The sequence below is a fragment of the Tiliqua scincoides genome, chromosome 4 (assembly GCF_035046505.1).
Source record: "Tiliqua scincoides isolate rTilSci1 chromosome 4, rTilSci1.hap2, whole genome shotgun sequence".
Classification (NCBI taxonomy): domain Eukaryota; kingdom Metazoa; phylum Chordata; class Lepidosauria; order Squamata; family Scincidae; genus Tiliqua; species Tiliqua scincoides.
Genome location: NC_089824.1, coordinates 6,950,524 through 6,969,006, shown reverse-complemented (window position 1 = coordinate 6,969,006; position 18,483 = coordinate 6,950,524). Strand labels below are relative to the sequence as shown.

The following is an 18,483-nucleotide window of genomic DNA, read 5'->3' as shown; positions in this document are numbered from 1 at the left end:
CCCACTTCCCTCCCAAAAACCACTGTGCCAGTGCAGGTTGGACAGCCATCCTTGTGGGCTGCCTTGCAACACTCCTCCCTTTTGGAAACACCCCTGGCTCCCTTGCCCTGTTTCTTTCCTTGAGTTATCAGGGGCTACAGCCTGGCTCTAAGCTTGTTTCAGAGCCCTTTCAGCCTTTATAGTCTGCTTTTGACAGGAAGTTTGCTTGGTGATTTTTACCCTTATGCATTGCAGCACACACCAAACTGCAGAAACAGACTGGCAACCTTGGTCCTTGGTGCAGCCTCCCCCTTGACACACAAACCCCCTTCTATCTTTCGTCCAAGTGCTGTCAAATTGAACTTGCAGAGCTGCGGGCAATTGGAGACAGCGAGGAATACCAGCGGCTGACCCAGAACAAGAAAGCTTTTTATCAGAAAATGTTGATGTGGTTCCCACTGCATGGAGAACATAAGAACATCTTTTGGATTTATGGAGGCCCTAGAACAGTAAATACTTTGGGCATCACATCTAAAATCAGGAGTGTACACTAGAGATGAGGAAAAAGCCTTGTGTTCCCTGCTGTCCTTTAGCCTCAGTTCTCTCTCTGATGACCAGAAAAAACCATAGTCTTCTCCATACATTGATTGCTTCTCGGTCTCTTGAAATGATAAGGGGGGGGGGGAGGAGAGCTCTCCTTCTTTGCATTCTCTACACAAGGCTCTCAAAATATTCAGTGTTTACTAGAGTTCTGTGGTGTTAAATCAAGTATGGCTATCACCTCTAAAAGCCTGAGAAATGATCGAGTGATATCCATAGAAGAAACACATTTTGACAGTGTCATTTGCTCACTTCAAAGGGGGGAAAAAACCTGACTTACTCACAGCTATAAATGCATTCTTGTAGACTACACTCACTTTTCGCAGCTCCCCAAGACACAAAGCCATATTTTGTGGGCATATAGAACCCCATGGATGCTGCAATCAGACTGTAGTTTGAAAATAGGAACGTGAAACAAAATGTCTCAAATCAGCACACAATATTGCAAAAGATGGATTTATGGCCTGCCTCAGCACAAAGCAGTTTCATATGTACCTAATAGAGGAAGGCCATCTTCTGGGTGCTTCTGAACACCCAGAAGCCCCTGGTTTGAGACTGCTGGAAGCAGAATGCTGGCCTAGGGAGCAGTGGCATCACTAGGGTGTGCAAGCCACACTTGGTAACACCCTCAGAGGTGGTGACACCCAAGCCACCCAGTCTGGAAGCAAGCAGCTGGTTGACTCACCTCTGACTAGCTCTCAGCTCATTATCTTTCCATCTTTTTTCTCTCTCCTCCTCTCCTCACTCCTGTGGGGGACAAAGCAGGCCACACTTTGCCTCAAGCAGGGATAAGGAGAAGGAAGAGGCTATTCTAACCAGAAAGAGGTATGTGGAGGTCAGTTGCAGCAGCTTTTGGGGTGGATGCAACTCAAGGGAATAGGCCAGCCTCACATCCACTCCCTGCCTGGGAGGGGAGAAGGAAGATGCCTGCTGAGGCACCTCCAGACCACCTGGCTCACCACATCCAACCCATTTGGCTCACCAAATCCAGCCCATTTCCACAAGCTGCACCCATCCCCACAGTTGTCCGCAACTGTGACACCCACATGCGTCACTCTGCCTATGTTGGCCTCTTTCTCTGGGAGGGCCACAATGGGTGGCTGGTAAAAGTGGTGGGGCCCGGAGATAACATCCATCACTGCACTGAGTGACACCCAGCATAGTGAGATCACTGCTAGGGAGACCCTTGATCAGATCTGGAAAGTTCACAGGCGAGATAAACTTCAATTAAAAACATGGAACTAAAAAACCACCTCAGGGTGAATAGGGGATAGCACTGAGAAGGAACCAGCATTCCTCTTGAGAACAGAGAGAAGCAGCTGAATTATTCAGAATGGTCAAAAATTGTTACACAGGAAGCCTGTAAAGTAATAAATAAAAAATAAATTTCTTTAATTGCTCAAAAACATTTTCTGAACCATCAAATAATGAAAATTTCAGGCAAAGTCCCTTATGTATTCCCAGCAGTATATAGCAATATATTTTCTATATGCAGGTAGGGGGGAAAAAACGTTAGAAGCCAGCTTATTTTTCAAAAAAGCACAAACACATACACCCATTTGAATTCACAGAATATTGCACTTGGGAGTCAAAAAATATCCCCCAAGTATAAACACTTCAGGCTTGTGTTGGTGCTTTCTTTAAAGCTGAAGTTGATAAATTAGTTGGCGCTCTTACAGGCAAACATCCAGAAAAAATCTCCTTTGCTGGTTCATGAAGGCAAGAATGGATTTGCTCCTGCTAAACCCAAAACCTTGGCCAAGTGTTTTTACTGCAATTGGGTTTGGAAGACTTCTGACTCATTCTCGGCTCCATTTATATTATCCCAGGGTCTTTATTAATTTGTGGAGGAAATAAAGGAATTAGCAATGAACCTCTTCCACCAGCACAGTCAACAATTGAGAAATGTATTGTTGACTTACAGTGGACAGGCAGCTGCAAGAAGCTGTCCTGTTCAGCACTACCACTTGGACCAGCCATTTTCAACCACTGAGCCATGGCACACTGGTGTGCCATGACTGGTTCACAGGTGTGCCACAGGAATTTGAGAGAAGGTCATTTATTAGTAGGGCCAATGGGGATGTGAGCTCCCACTGGCAGCATGGTGTGCCTTGTCAATTGTCAAAAACCTGATGGTGTGCCTTGACAATTTTAATGCCTTGTCAATGTGCCGCGAGATGAAAAAGGTTGAAAATCACTGGTTTGGACAAAGACTGCACAAAATGATGCTTAACAAAAAAACAAAGGCCAAAAAAAACAACAACACAATTCAGCGAATTTTCTGTTGTATCAGTTTAAATTTCTAACTATATACCCTCTGCCTATTTATTGACAGAGGAAGGGCTGATCCATTAAATTGATCCGATCCAAACCATAGACAACAACCACTATGGTCCACTAGTTAATTTGCTGAAGAAGAGTATATCTTCTTCAGAGTCCAGGTGTGCTCTGCTGATTTTAAGATTTGTGCTGCATATCTAGTGCAGGATAGGAGGTGGTTGGAGGCTTGCTCAGGATAAAGGGATTTTTTTTCTTTTGGGCAGGGGGGAATATGCATGTTGTAATCTATGGCCAAAACCCGCATGTGTAACCTGTGTAGTCCCAGCCCTCTGTCTAACCCTTTTCCTTACCTGTATCTGTAACAAATAAATAAACTTTGTATTTAACAAAAAAAAAAGGGGGGGGATTTTTGCCCTACCCTGAGTAACATCCCACCTAGCCCTATAATAAAATAATAATAATAAAACTTTATTTTTATCCCGCCCTTCTCCCTAACGGGACCCAGGGCGGCTAACAACATATTAAAAAACAATAGAATTTAAAAAACATTAATACAAACAGATAAAAACATTTAAAAACACACTACAGGGCCATAAAAACAGTAGTCAGATTAAAAGAGTAAAAGAGCAGATCACCGAGGAATCAAGCCTGTAAAACTAAAAGATGTATAAAAAGTTAAGAAGGCCAGAAATCAGAAGGCTTGTTTAAACAACAGTGTTTTCAGGCCTCGCCGAAAGCTCTCAAGAGAGGGAGCCATTCTCAAGTCAAGGGGAAGGGAGTTCCATAATGTTGGTGCCACTACCGAGAAGGCCCTATTTCTTGCAGCCACCCCCCGGACCTCCTTGGGTGGCGGCACTTGCAAAAAGGCCTTCTCTGATGACCTGAGATGGCGAGCCGGATTGTACGGGAGTAGGTGGTCTCTAAGATATCCTGGCCCAGAGCAGTATAGGGCTTTAAAGGTCAAAACCAGCACCTTGAATTGGGCCCGGAAACGAATGGGCAGCCAATGCAGCCCCCGGAGAAGCGGGCTGACAGAGTCAAACCGCCTGGCTCCGGTGAACACACGGGCCGCCGCATTCTGTACTAATTGTAGTTTCCGAACCGTCTTCAGGGGCAGCCCCACATAGAGCGCGTTACAGTAATCTAACCTCGATGTCACCGTGGCATGGATCACCGTGGCCAGGCCTATGGGACTATTTCCATCAGCCATATAGCTGGTGGAGTCCGAGCAGCCCAGTATAATGCTGGCTGGCCCTAGACAGAGGTTAGGATAAGTGGAGGGGGCCTCCACCAATTCTGACTCGCTCCCTGGCCTGATCTGCCCTCGTTCCACCTTACCCCGCCCAGGTATGTCCTCTTTCAACCTCCATTCCACCCACTCACCATCTTCCCCAAGACCCTGCACTGTTCAGTGGCATATTTACCTCCACCGGTGAGGTGCTGCAAGGGCTGGCACTGCCTCCCCATTGGCACTGCCTACCCAAGCAGTGTTGCCAATGTGCTTTACGGCACATTTGTGATGCCTTCAGCTGGCACAGGGACCACTGTGCCAGCAGAGACACAACTGAGGATTTAACTAAAATCTTGCAACTCTCCCCAAGCACTAAAGGGGAACTTGCTCCTATCATGGGACTTCCACCATCTGAATCAGCACCACAGCCTAGGGAAATTCAGATCAGGAGGCCCACAGTTGCCATCTACCAAACACACAGAGAGAGCCAAGCAATGTGTTGTGTCTAATCTGAACCTATTTTCAGGCCAGGATTAATCTGCAACATTGAGGAGGGAGAGTTGGCAAGGGAAGGTGGTGGGCCCACAATTGTTCTCTTGGCCTCTCTCTCTCTCTCTCTCTCTCTCTCTCTCTCTCTCTCTCTCTCTCTCTCTCTCTCTGTCACACAAAGTATAAGGTTTAGCACTTTAGTATAAGCTGCAAAGTATAAGGTTTAGCACTTTTCATCCCACCATCCACATCACCAAATCACCACACACACACACACACACTGCTCTCCAGTGGAAAAATGGCCCCCCACACCTTGGGATTCACAGGTGTGCTACTCCCAGAGGGATAGCCTGTTGCTGCAAAAACAACAAAGAGTCTTATAGCATAGTAAGAACTAATCTATTTCCACCTAAGCTTCCATGAACTGCAGCCCATTTCAGTAAATACAGTAGGTTTACTAGCAACTTGTAGCTGCAGTCTCAGCCTCAATTTCTCTCTCTGAAAATTGGTGTATTACTGGCCTGCCTCACAGGGTTGGTTTGAAAATCAGTGAAGATCGCTTCACACCTAACATTAGAGCAGAGATTTTCAACGTTTTCCATCTCATGGTATACCAACAGGGTGCTAAAATTAAGGCACACCAACAATTTTTTGACAATTGACATGGCACACCTTGCTGCCAGTGGGCACTGCAATCCCCCATTGGCCCCAGTAATAAACGACCCTCTCCCAAACTCCCGTGGCATACTTGCAGACCATTTGTGGTTGAAAATGATTCTTTTAGAGTTACGTCCCAAAACATGGCGCGGATGTGACCAGCGTGTTCTTGGAATCATGCATAGCATCCTGCTGAACTACTCACCAGAAAAAAAAGCCTCAGGCTCCCTGCCAAGTATGCACTTGGTGGCAAACCTGGTTTTGCTGCTAAACAATATGCCCCATGCTTTGAGGGACATGAGAAGAGGATTTGAAAGCATCACGTAAAGCACCTATATAGCATTGTATCTCTCCTTCAAAGTACTCCTCAAAACTCCTCTATGCAGTGGCTTAGCTAGAGGGGGTGCAAAACACTAAGTTTTACAGGTGCCTCACCAGGTTGTGCAAGCAGCCCCCCCCCCATCAGAGCCATTCCGGGCATTCACCTCTATTTGCTCCCACCGCCCGGAATGGCTACAAAGAGGAAGGGGAGGTTCCACTTCCACACCATGGAGTGGCTCCCTGCCAAACTTAATGCTTTGCACCCTCTCTAGCTATGCCACTGCTTCTACATGAAGTCTTCAAGTCACTTCTTCTGTCTTGAGCGTCAGTGTTAACCAAGTCATCGTATGCATGATATGGTTCACTCACTTTCACGCCTTCTTTGCCTGGCCTCTCCCTTCCCCCCATTTTCTCCCCCACTGTCAAACCCTACTACAATTTTCACAGCATGGGGCCTAGTTTTTCTTAGACTGCAAAGCACCTTGGATGTGGATGGTGCTCTAGATCACCATGATGCTAATAAATCTCTAAACAGTGCTATAGAAAGGATTATTAAAGACAAACAGCACTTTGGAACAATCCAAACAGTTGTAATTCCAGATATGGTAGGAGCAATGAGATATTTTAAACAAAGTCACACAGTTGACAGCAAGCCCTAACCAACTCTCTCAGTTGCCACATTATCAAGCCTGCACCTGCATACTCATTCTTTCAGCATACCTTTTCCCCCCATTAAGCTTTGATAAGGAGCCAATCCAGAAAGTGCAATGAAGTGTTGTATTCTTTGACATGATGTAAAATATGGAAATTTCTAATTACATCTGCAAGACAACCCTACCAACAGCCCAATGCTACCTAAATCCCGTGAGGCAATGCAGCAGCACTGGTGAGGCTTCTGCTGTATCCCATGGGGATTTTTGGCTGCTGAAGGTCTCCTTGGGGTAAGGAGACATTTGTCCTCTTGCCCCAGGGTAAGCCCCAGTACCTGAAATGAGTCAGCTAGGACCTGCGCCAGCAGTATCACTGGTGCAAGTTTGTATTGATCTGAGCAGGCAGATAGGGCCCAAGAAAGAGGTTGGATAAGGTGTGTGCCAGTGTCATAGATCCCACCCCCTCCCAGGCCCAATCTGCCCACTCCCCAACCTCATTCCTGCCTCATTCCTCCCTTCCCCTGCTCCATTCAACCCCTTCCCCTGTTCCTGCACTGGACTTGCCTGCTCCAGTAGGCCTCCCAGTGGCTGCCAGGGCACATGGGAAGGCTTTGGCCTTCCCACCAGCTCGCCGGGGCCTTGCATTGTCACAAAGCACTTTATGGCACTTTTGTGACAGCACACATGGTTGGAACACATGTTCCACCATAACAGCATTTAGGTAGGATTGGGCAGCAACGTCACCTTACCAGGACAGTTAGGACTTCTCATTGATGCATAAGACGTTTTTCCATTCCTGAATTGTTCTTGGGTGGTTTCAGAGAGAGAACAAAATGTGAGCAAACGACATCTTCAAGGTTAGGTTAAAAATAGAAACAACTACAAAAGATTCAGCCGAAACGGCAGCACACTTAATGTCACTGTAGAGTATTTTTAAAAACTTTTAAAAGTGTCTCTACAGGCCTAAAATTGCTAAAGTGGAACAAAGAAAGCAGAGATGCTTCTTGGGATATAAATTAACCCATTCCCAAAGAAGTCAATCCAGCTTATTTGTCCTTATTTTGATACAAAACTAATGCTTAATATTTAAATCCTATCCCAGTCCTAGCCCAATTCTATCCACACTTTCCTGGATATAAGCCCCACTGACACTAATGGGACTTTCTTCTGAGTAGACATGCATAGGATTGGGCTGTAAATCACTTATAGATTTGACAATACATTCCTATGTGTAATCAGGGCACAGGTGCCAAATTTCAACTCCTGGGCTCAGCCCCAGAACTTATTTTCAATATTTGTGATCTTTAGTATCATACCTCTGTTGTAAAATTATCTTGACCTTTTAAGCACCTTTGAACATGCCCAGAATATACTTCTCCCACTTCTGAGTAACTACAGCTCCCTGATTCCACTTATCCAGGCCCCTGTCTTCCTAGCTGATTTGAACCTTGACTCATGAATTGACTAATTAAGCAGGGGAAATGTGAATCCTGTTTGGGGCACAAATTCGCCAAAGTTAAACATTATGAAATCTCATTGGTTTCAAATGGGGTGTTTTGCCACTGAAATGCATGGGCTATCCCAGGGCTTAACTTCAGTTGGGTCATTCCAAGTTTGCTTTCCAAGAGATCGCCACAAGCAATTCCCCTTTGATATTCCATGGATTTAGTGGAGACAGATGGTGCACCAAAACCCACAAGATGAAATCATTTGGGTTGTGATTGGGTGCAGGTAAATGGAAAGCATGGTGGGAACAAAAATTACAAGCCTGTTGGCATTATGGACTGCATGAGCATCACAGTCATGATTCCGAAGTGTTCAGATTTTGTGTTCTACAAAGAATTCCTGTTGAAGGGTATGGGGGAGGGGAGGCTGAAGTGAGAAAGAATTCAATATGATCAGCAAAGCCCTTTATTTAAAAAAAACCATTTTTATTAAGTCACCACCTACACAGTCTCTTCAAGTGTCAGATTATCTTTCAAGCAAGCCATTCACTGCTGCAGGTAATAAAGTCAAAATCAACACAAAGTAAACACTTTTTTTCTGACTGCTCAAAGAAAGGTGGAATGGACATTCTGATGAAAACAGACAGCATCTGTTTCGCAGGGTAATGTTGACTTCTGGTGGGAATAAGAGCCAACAATCAAGAGACAGGGTCTCTATTAATCAGCATTCTGCTTTTATACATACCCTCTAACATCCAATGCACTGTTAACTAGCCACCAGTCTGATGTCCTCCTCAAAAAACCACAGATGTTTCAGAGTGTGACATATCTTGAAAGGATATCGCAAACTCCCCATCAAGATTATATATCTGTATATACAAACTAGGAAGTGATAAAGCAACCACTTGAAGAGATCACTGCCACAGGGCCAGATAATGTATAATGTCTCTATATACGGTATCTATTCTGCACTGACATTACCTGCCAAGTGCCTTGTAGCTGAGATGAGCTGTACAGTGCATTGTATCCATCAGTTAGTCCATCTGTCTATGTTGCTTTTATTTTAAGGAAGCAAAACTTTTATTGAAGAATGCAGGAGTTTTGCCAAGAGCAAAATATACTGCAGCAAAACGACTGTTGGCTTTGTCCAAAAGCTGTCATCTCAAATTCTCTGGAAGCTTCATTTGAAGTTGAACAGTAGATAAGCGCTCTCTCTCTCTCTCTCTCTCTCTCTCTCTCTCTCTCTCTCTCTCTCTCTCTCTCTCTCTCTCTCATGTCTGCTTTCACTTCCAAAAAAGGGAACAGAGATTGAAAGCAGACAAAATGAGAGCGATACCTGTTACTACTACAGTTGTAAAAGAAAACTTCTGGGACAATTGATCACCTTCTAAAAGCAAAGCATGAAATTAAGATATTGAAGGCATGTCTGCTGAATTCTTTACACCATGGCAATCCCAGGACACCCAGCACTATCATTCTATACATACTAACCTGGGAGTAGATATCATTGAACTCAATGGGACTACTTCTGAGTAGACAAGTTTGGCATTGTGCTGTAAATTATATTATATGCTCCAACAATTTACTAACCATGATTCCAATCCAGATCAATAGGATTACTTCTGAGTAAATGTCAGTGACAGGTTACCTGTCCTGATGGATTGTTCTTTAAAATGAAGCCAAAGTTTCAAAACTGATTACATTATTTAGAAAGAAAAAAAGAACTGAATTCATTGCCATCATCTTCCAATATAATTTGGCACTGGCATTTTCCAACCCAGGGCCAAAAACTAAGAAGAATAAGAGAGTTCCTTCTTAAAGCTCTCCAGTCTAAACTCTTATTTTTCCACTTTATTTAGCATTCTGCCCAACTCAGAGGGAAGGAAGAGCAGACACTCAAAGCCCACATGTATCTGTTGAAACATACAAATTCTATAATACAACAGGACGCTGGCTGGGTGGACAGTCACTTCCTATCCCTTGGCAATGCTCAGCTCCCCAATGTTTCAAATCAATTCCTCCATGCACAGACTCGTATGTCCTTCTTTGGTTAACTCTTGAAATCCCACCCCTTGAATACACCTCTTGCATATATGTGGATATATTTTTGTGTACCCCCTTCCCTTCTTTTGCAACCACACAGCTCCCCTCATCTGGAAACCAATTCATCACATACACACTATCCATATCCATTTAAAAAAATTCATTGTGAAGTGCCTGGCATCTCACAGCCGCTGCCCCCCCCCCCAAACTTTGGGAACCAACCCATAATTCTGCGGTTCATGCCCTCCCCTGGTTTGGGTTACCTTACCCCAAAGCTGCTCTACTCTTGGCACACAGACCCCCAACCCCCTTTTTGGGGGGGAGGGGGCAGACTCACCTATGGTGGTGATGACTGTGATGGCAAAGTAGAAAGACCCTGCGAATTTCCACTGGACCCCGGCCCGGTGGGGCTCAGACTGCATGATGATCTCCTCCAGCTGCTGGTAGTCCTCGTGGGTGATGTTGTACTTCCCCCTGAGCCGGGTCTCCTCGGCTTTGAGCTGCTCCTCCTCGCGCATCTCGTGGTCGGACTCCAGGGCATCAAAGACGGCGGCCCCCACCAGCAGGTAGGTGAGCGTGCAGACGATGAGGGAGAGGGTCCGCACGTTCTGCCTCTTCATGGCCGCCAGCAAGGGCCCTCGGAGGGGACCATGTCCCCCCCTGGGCGCCCGGGGACCCGGCAGGGTGCAGCAGAGGCAGCCGCCCGCGGAGGCGCGCTGCAGGGACTGGACGGGGCTCCCGCCGGGAGGCTGCTGTCCTCTGTGCTGAGAGGGCTGGACGGGGCTGCCGCCGGGACGCTGCTGTCCGTGGTGCTGAAAGTGCTGCCGCGGCTGCTGCCCGCCTCCCTGCTCGGGCTCCTGGGAGGGAGACAGGCACAGGAGGCTGCTGGAGCGCCTGGACCAGGGACCCTGCAGCCCGCGGACCGTGCGCAGGACCTGCCCCAGCCAGGCTGTCCCTGCGCGCAGGGCCATCAAGGGCGATCCTGACCTCCAGGAGTGCAAGGGGGGCTCCGATCCTCCAGGCACCCACCCCACCCCCCTCCAAAAGCGAGCCCCCGAAGCAGGGGAGAGCCGGAGAAGAAGTTCCACCTGCTCTCCCTGGCTGCTCCAAGCTGTCCCGCTCCTCTGGGGAGTGCTGCTGACTCAGCACCGGTCAAGCCCTGGGGAGGGGGAGCTGCGGGGGTCCCGAGGCTGATGGGGGCGAGCGGGTCCCATCAAAGCGAACGCCCCTTCCCATCCACGCGGGCCAGGCGTCCTCTCCAGGTGGGGGCTCCAGGGGCGGCTCTCCAGCGGCGGTGGCCCGGCCGGGTGTGCACCGGGAGGATCGGGGCGCCGCATCAGCCCCTCTCTCGCCGGCTGGATCTCCTGCCCACTGAGCTCCGGGGATCCCAGCCCTGCGGGGTAAGTGGCTGCGGCCTCCGGGCAGAGCTCAGTCATTCCAGGAAGGCGCACGAGGAGGGGGAACGGGGGGGCTGTAGAGACCCAAACTTGGCTGGGGAGGGAGAGGCCTTGGAGGAGGAGTTCACACGCACGCCAGGCAGCTCCGGGGCCAGCTGGTCACTTGTGGCTGCTATTTATTAATTATTCATTAGTTATTGAATCAGCTTCAACACCGTTGTCACTTCTTCCAAGGGGGGAGAGAGGCCCCCTGCCTTGGGGGAAGGATCCAGGCTGCTGCTCAGGAGGAATCTTCCGAAGACCGCCCAGGCTGGGAGGAAGCCGGCTTCAGGCTGCAGCGGGCGCCTTGGGGGGCACATGGCCAACCTCTCCTCGCTGTTCCTGGCCGGAGTCAAACAGGCGTCTGTGCAGACAGGTGAGCGCCAGTCCGGGCTGCAGAAGGCGAACCCCAAGGGAGCCCTGCCTGGCTGGGAAAGGGGGGAGGGGGAGGGCAGGCGTCGCCCAGGGGCGCCAGGAGCCGCCCGATCGCCCTCGGGGACGTCTGGAAGGCACCGTGTCGCCGCCCCCGGGGTGGGCTGGTCTGCTCGCAGGCACCAGAACAGGGACTCGCCTGAATCCTGCTGCGGAGGAGAAGCTCACGCCAGCCTGGAGAGGAGAGGAACCAACAGTCAGGATCAAGACCAAGAAGGGGGGGCAGCTTGTCTTTCCCCCCGCCCCAAGAGGGGGGGAATTCCAGACCTTGAGCCAGCGGCGTAGCAAAAGGGGGGGCAAAGCACTAAGTTTGACAGGGAGCCTCCCCGCAGCGTGCAAGGGGCCCCTCCCCGTCGGAGCCATTCCGGGCGGGGGCAGCAAAACGGAGGCGTAGGCCTGGCTCCGAAGGGGAGGGGCCGCTTGCACGCCGCGGGGAGGCTCCCTGCAAAACTTAGTGCTTCGCCCCCCCTTGCTACGCCACCGCCTTGAGCGGGTCGGCCTTGCCTGCCAGGAAGAGGAGGGGGGGCTGTTGCGCTCGGGGGGGGCTGCATGGAAAACAGCCTCCTCCCTGCCGAAGAAGCCCCTATCCGCTTCCTCCATGCTGGGCATCAGACGGCTGGGGGGGGCACCCATTCCCGCCCCTCCCCTCTTCCCCGCCGGCTGGGACGTGCCAGTCAAAGAGTTGGGAGAGCCAAGCCGGGCTGGGGGGGGGCTGGAAGCGCGACCGGGCTCTCCCTGCCTCTCAGCCCGCCGCCCGGCTGCACTCCCGAGCAGACAGCCCACGCGCGTCTCACCCACCCACCTCGTCTGGCACCAGCTGGACGCGCCGGCGGCGGCTGCTGCTGTCTCCGGACTGCTCGCTGGGCTTCCACGATCGCCCTCCTTGGCTCTTGGCCTCGGGCCCCGCCCCCAGCACTGACCACGCCCCCTACCCTGTGTGTGTGTGCGTGTGAGCTCCCCATCTCCTGAAAGGGGGAGTCCCTGCCTCCCTGCTCCCCCCTTCCCAAGGCCTGGCACTCCTCTGGCTTTGGGGGGGGCTCTCTTTACTGGCAGAGCCCATGATGGGGGACCCAGGAGCAGGGTGACCAGCCGTCCTGTTTTTCCAGGACTTGTCCTCTTTGTTTAGCCTGGTGTCCAGGAAAAGAACTTAAATGTCCTCCTTTTCTCTGTGAGCAGGCAGCGCAGAGCCTTCTTGCAATTCATAAATTATATGTGATAAATTATATGTAATATAGTTTTTACTTTAAGAATAAGTAATATATTGTTTAAATTAACCACATGTAATCAAGATATAAGCATCTTTAGCTTTTACTTGGTCATGTCCTACATTTTTCTGGAATGTCCTACATTTTGGGGTGCCTTGTCCTCTTTTGCGGTTATGACAACTGGTCGCTCTGCCCAGGAGCCTGCAACAGCAGCCCACAGAAGGGGAGAACTGCTGGGGGGCTTCTTACCTGAGCACCGAACAAAAAGTCTAGGGAAGGTTGCCACCTTTCTCACCAACTTCGCTCCTGTGCCCTTCACAGCTGCCTGACCTGCAGAGATTTATTGAGCGAGGGAGATATTTTCTGATACAGTGGTGGCAAATTGATTTCTTGCTGAGTTTCTGCATGAAACTCCAGGCCACTTGGAGTTTCCCACTGCGTCATGTGCTTACGGTGACTCTTAAGATAGTCTGAGGATCAAACTACATGTTAAGTTAGTCACAGGCCCAATTCTGACACACTTGTTTCTTTAAGTAGCAAGTGCCCCTCCCCAGTGGATCAGGTCTGTGGCAGAGGGAAAGGGGGTCAAACCTACCCTCAACCCAACCCAATCAAGCTGCTATTTACCATGAGAAAGTTCCCAATCACCCCACTTAGGTGAGTCTGCACCTTAAGATGTAGTAGGAACATGACCAAAACATGTCCCATGCAGGCATCAGAATTGACTGCCGCTTCGTGTTGATTCCATGCCTGGTGACAAAATTGAGTTTGCAGTCCTGCAACATGTGAAACAGCTTCCAAAGGCAAAAGGGACAAGGCCAGGACTCTCTTACCCTGAGTGCCTTCACGCACCTTAAGGGTTGTGTGCAAGAGTCTTTTCTTTCATCTTCCCTGAGTTCATTTTGTGGGTGACCCCAACTGCAACTCTGTAAGAGAGGGAGACACACTTTCCTTGGGCCCTTTGAACAGTACATCAAAAGGCAGAAATTACACAACTCTCAATGAACCAACCAGCCAGCACTCACACTGTCTTGGATTCTGTGCAAACCACTGCAGGCCAAAATTGTAGTGCCCGAGACAGAAATATGCTTTACAGTCTATACGTACACAAAAGCTTTTTTTTTCATTATTAGCATCGTACAATTAAGTAAATGGTGCTCTTCAGGTCTTTCTTCTTTCTTTAATACAGAACCAGTGTGATGATGTGGGTGGTGTGTTTGACTGGAGTGGTCAAGAATCCAAATTCCTTTTCAGCCCTAAAGTCCGACTCCTGAACCACTATAGGATCCTGGCTCTGATAGCAAATTATTACCTCTCAACCTAACTTGCCTTGGTGGGCTGATATGAGGATAAAATACTCTGCCCTCCACTTCTTAGAGCATCACACACACTAATGAAGTTTGGCCCACGTCACTCCCACAAGCAGTGGTGATGATCACCCGCTTAGATGGCTTTTAAAGGGCACTGGACACATGGCACATGGAAGAAGAGTCTGTCAATGGCTGTGACTCATGAAAGCAATAAGCAACGTCCATAGTCGGAGATAGGATGCCATGGAGTAGTGGTGGCTGGGGACCAAAAGTGGAAGACTGCCATTGTTTGCAGGGAGGGCCAGCCCACCCATGGGAACAACCTGAAGCCTAACTAGAAGCCTTGGAGCCCAGGGCAGTGCCTTCCCAATGTCACACTGACATCATGACATCCCTTCTGGGTTCTCCCTGGAAAAGGAGGCAATAGTAGCACTGAGCACCCCTTGGCATAGCAGTTCATGCTCTGCCCTAGTTACGCCTCTGGGAACAACTAAATCTATAGCATCAAGTGCTGGGTTAGGAAGACAGTAATCTGGTGGGGTGCCCCAGCACCTAGTGTCTGCCTTCCCACCCACCCACCCCCCCCGCCTTCTTTGTTGCCATAGCCTTGCAGAGAAAACAACATGCAACTCTGGTCAGTTTATATCAGTTATTAGGCCAACATCTAGCTGCACAACAGTGCACACCTGTGATTCATGCAGCAGACCATTATCTGTATCCTGCGCTCAGACTTGCACTACACCAATAAATTTCATCCAATGTGTTTTGCCAGTGACGAAAGGGTTGAAGAGCTGATTATCTGTCAACTGCTTCTCACTGCAGATTTCTGGGATAGGCTGCAATTGTGACTCAGCAGGAAAAGTGCTTTGCACATGCTCCAAGATACCAAGCCCTTGTAATGCAAACAGATTCCATGGCAGGATTCCAAAACCATGTGCTGGAAGAAAGTAATCAGTTAAATGAATCACATTCCAGAGGAATTGCTGCACAGTTTTGTGCCTGTCCTTGGTCTCCTTTCAATCAACTTCACTGGGGAGGGGGGAGGAGACCATCCTGCCACATCTATATATAAGCATAGTAGCTAAGAGACTGAATTATGAATTAGGAAGTTTCCTGTTTAAGGGCCCAAGCCAATCCAACTTTCCAGCATCAATGCAGCCATACCAATGGGACATGAACTGCATCTTGCTTTGGGGAGGGGTGACAATCACGGAAGCCTCTTCAAGGTAAAGAAATATTTGTTCCCTTTCCTTGGGGTTGCATTGCAGCTGCATCAGCACTGGAAAGTTGGATAGGATTGAGCTCTAAATCTCAGTAAGGCTGCAATCCTATACACACTATCCTGGGAGCAAGCCCCATTGAACCCAAGGGGACTTACTTCTGAGTAGACGTGCGTAGGTTTATATGGTGTGTGGCCTTAGGCAGACTGCTCCTTTTCGACCTCAGTTCCCCAATTGCAGCATAGGAATAATACTTAACTGGCTTGTTATGAAAAGGTAATGTGTATTCAGTGCCTTGAACATTCAGATACACTATGCAACTGCTAAGCATTATCATTGTCTCAACATTGGATATGTTTGGATTGTCTGATCATTCCTAATGAGGAAACAGAACAAATTTCCCTGCCCTCAGAGGAAGCAGCCCATTGGGCATCTGGATGAATCAGTGTTCTGGACTAGTCTCTTTTCCCATTAGGAAGAAGCCTCAGAAAAGTGACTCATACAGGAAAAGAAGATGTGGGCCCCTCTCATGGCCATAAATCTGACTCTTTGGCACTCTAAATACAAAACTGTTTTTCATTTGTAAAAGTGGTATGTGGGGCTCAGAAACTTGGGAAATAGAGTTTTAGGATTTAAACTCTTAAGGTTCTTTTTCCTGCAATTTCTCTCTCTCTCTCTCCCTCTCTCTCTCTCTCTCTCTCTCTCTCTCTCTCTCTCTCTGAACATAAAAACATAAGAACAACCCCACTGGATCAGGCCATAGGCCCATCTAGTCCAGCTTCCTGTATCTCATAGAGGCCCACCAAATGCCCCAGGGAGCACACCAGATAACAACAGACCTGCATCCTGGTGCCCTCCCTTGCATCTGGCATTCTGACATAGCCTATTTCTAAACTCAGGAGGTTGCACATACACATCATGGCTTGTAACCCATAATGGATTTTTCCTCCAGAAACTTGTCCAATCCCCTTTTAAAGGTGTCCAGGCCAGATGCCGTCACCACATCCTGTGACAAGGAGTTCCACAGACCAACCACACGCCAAGTAAAGAAATATTTTCTTTTGTCTGTTCTAACTCTGCCAACACTCAATTTTAGTGGATGTCCCCTGGTTCTGGTGTTATGTGAGAGTGTAAAGAGCATCTCTCTATCGACTCTGTCCATCTCCTGCATAATTTTGTATGTCTCAATCATGTCCCCCCTCAGGCGTCTCTTTTCCAGGCTGAAGAGGCCCAAACGCTGTAGCCTTTCCTCATAAGGAAGGTGCTCCAGCCCAGTAATCATCTTAGTCACTCTCTTTTGCACCTTTTCCATTTCCACTATGTCTTTTTTGAGATGTGGCGACCAGAACTGGACACAATACTCCAGGTGTGGCCTTACCATCGATTTGTACAACGGCATTATAATATTAGCCGTTTTGTTCTCAATACCTTTTCTAATGATCCCAAGCAGAGAATTGGTCTTCTTTACTGCCGTCGCACACTGGGTTGACACTTTCATCGACCTGTTCACCACTACCCCGAGATCTCTGTCCTGCTCTGTCACAGACAGCTCAGAACCCATCAGCCTATATGTGAAGGTTTGATTTTTTTCCTCCAATGTGCATGACTTTACACTTACTGACATTGAAGTGCATCTGCCATTTTGCTGCCCATTCTGCCAGTTTGGAGAGATCCTTCTGGAGCTCCTCACAATCACTTCTGGTCTTCACCACTCAGAAAAGTTTGGTGTCATCTGCAGACTTTGCCACCTCACTGCTTACCCCTGTCTCCAGGTTGTTTATGAAGAGGTTGAAAAGCACAGGTCCCAGGACAGATCCTTGGGGTACACTGCTTTTCACCTCTCTCCATTGTGAAAATTGCCCATTGACCCACTCTCTGTTTCCTGGTCTTCAACCAGTTCTCAATCCATGAGAGGACCTGTCCTCTAATTACCTGACTGTGGAGTTTTTTTAGTAGCCTTTGATAAGGGACCGTGTCAAAGGCCTTCTGAAAGTCCAGATATATAATGTCCACGGGTTCTTCCACATCCACATGCCTCTCTCTCTCTCTCTCCCTCTCTCTCTTTCTCCAACTATAATTTTGCCTTCCTTTTCTCGATCTCCCTGGCAAATCAAGGAGGGGAGGTTTCCCACCTTGCTAATTTCTTCATTTATATAAGCAGAGTCTGAAGTTTAAAGGTGGTCATAGAATTAGTGCACCGTTTAATAGATGTGTTCAGTAATGCCACTGCTGAGAAGCTGGGGAACAGAACAATGAGGAAATGCCACAAAAGGGGCTCTTTTCCCTGCCGCTTAATTGCAGGCGACATTTTGCTGGAATAATAGAGGAGGCACCACTTCACTCGCCTGCTCTCTTTGAGAAATAAAGGCAGTTTGGAAACAAGGCACACATATTGCATTTGGAAACACAGGCAGCAATGGGCTTTCGAAGAACCGACAGCCATCTATTAATGACTAAGGGCGCAATCCTAAGCAACTTTCCAGCACTGACATAGCTGTGCCAATGTGGCGTGCATTGCATCCTGCAGTGGGGAGGCGGTCAAGGATGCTTCCTCATGGTAAGGGCATGTTTGTGACCTTACCTTGGGGCTGCATTGTGGCTAGGTCAGTGCTGGAAAGTTGCTTAGGATTGCGCCCTAAGTGGAACATCTCAACCAGCTTCTGAGGCTTGGACCAGTGGTGGGTCTTTTTAGAGTGTCATGAGTTTGTGAATGCATGGACTGCTGTTGGCTGGGTGTCGCTGGCACCTTTCAAAAGGCAGCAACGTAAGGAGGTGCACTGGGTGTTGGAGTATTACAGGTCTGTTCAGCAGGCACAGAAAACTGGCAGAAAGGCTGAAGCCAACAGAGATCCTCCAAGTCCCCAACTCAGGTGCATTCATGACCTCAGAGTTCATTACAGTACCTAGCCTGACAGTTTCTATTCACTTACATAATGCACTATAATGCATGAGTAAATGCATCAACCAAAGGCATGCATTGTGGTAGCATGCAGTAGACATACTTTGGTTGTGGTTTTGATGCATCACAGCTTCACAGTAGGCACAGACAACTGAGGTCTGAATGCTTACAGTTGAACTGTTGGCACGAGCAAGAGAGCTTCCACTTCAGAGAACATGTTTCAGAGTCTCTGTTTTGCTAGTTTTGCAGGACCTTCTATTTCACTGAAATTATTGCTTATGGTTAG

At 48.4% G+C, this 18,483-nt stretch overlaps 1 protein-coding gene across 1 annotated transcript in view; it reads right to left on the bottom strand.

Moving 5' to 3' along the window:
- Nucleotides 1-10,390, bottom strand: part of KCNK9 (potassium two pore domain channel subfamily K member 9) — a 79,661-nt gene extending 69,271 nt beyond the window's left edge. Inside the window, exon 1 of the mRNA XM_066626367.1 lies at nt 10,033-10,390. Within this exon, the coding sequence (XP_066482464.1) occupies nt 10,033-10,315 (283 nt within the window). The 5' untranslated portion in view covers nt 10,316-10,390. The remainder of the gene's footprint in view (nt 1-10,032) is intronic.
- Between the last annotated feature and the right edge of the window lie 8,093 nt (nt 10,391-18,483).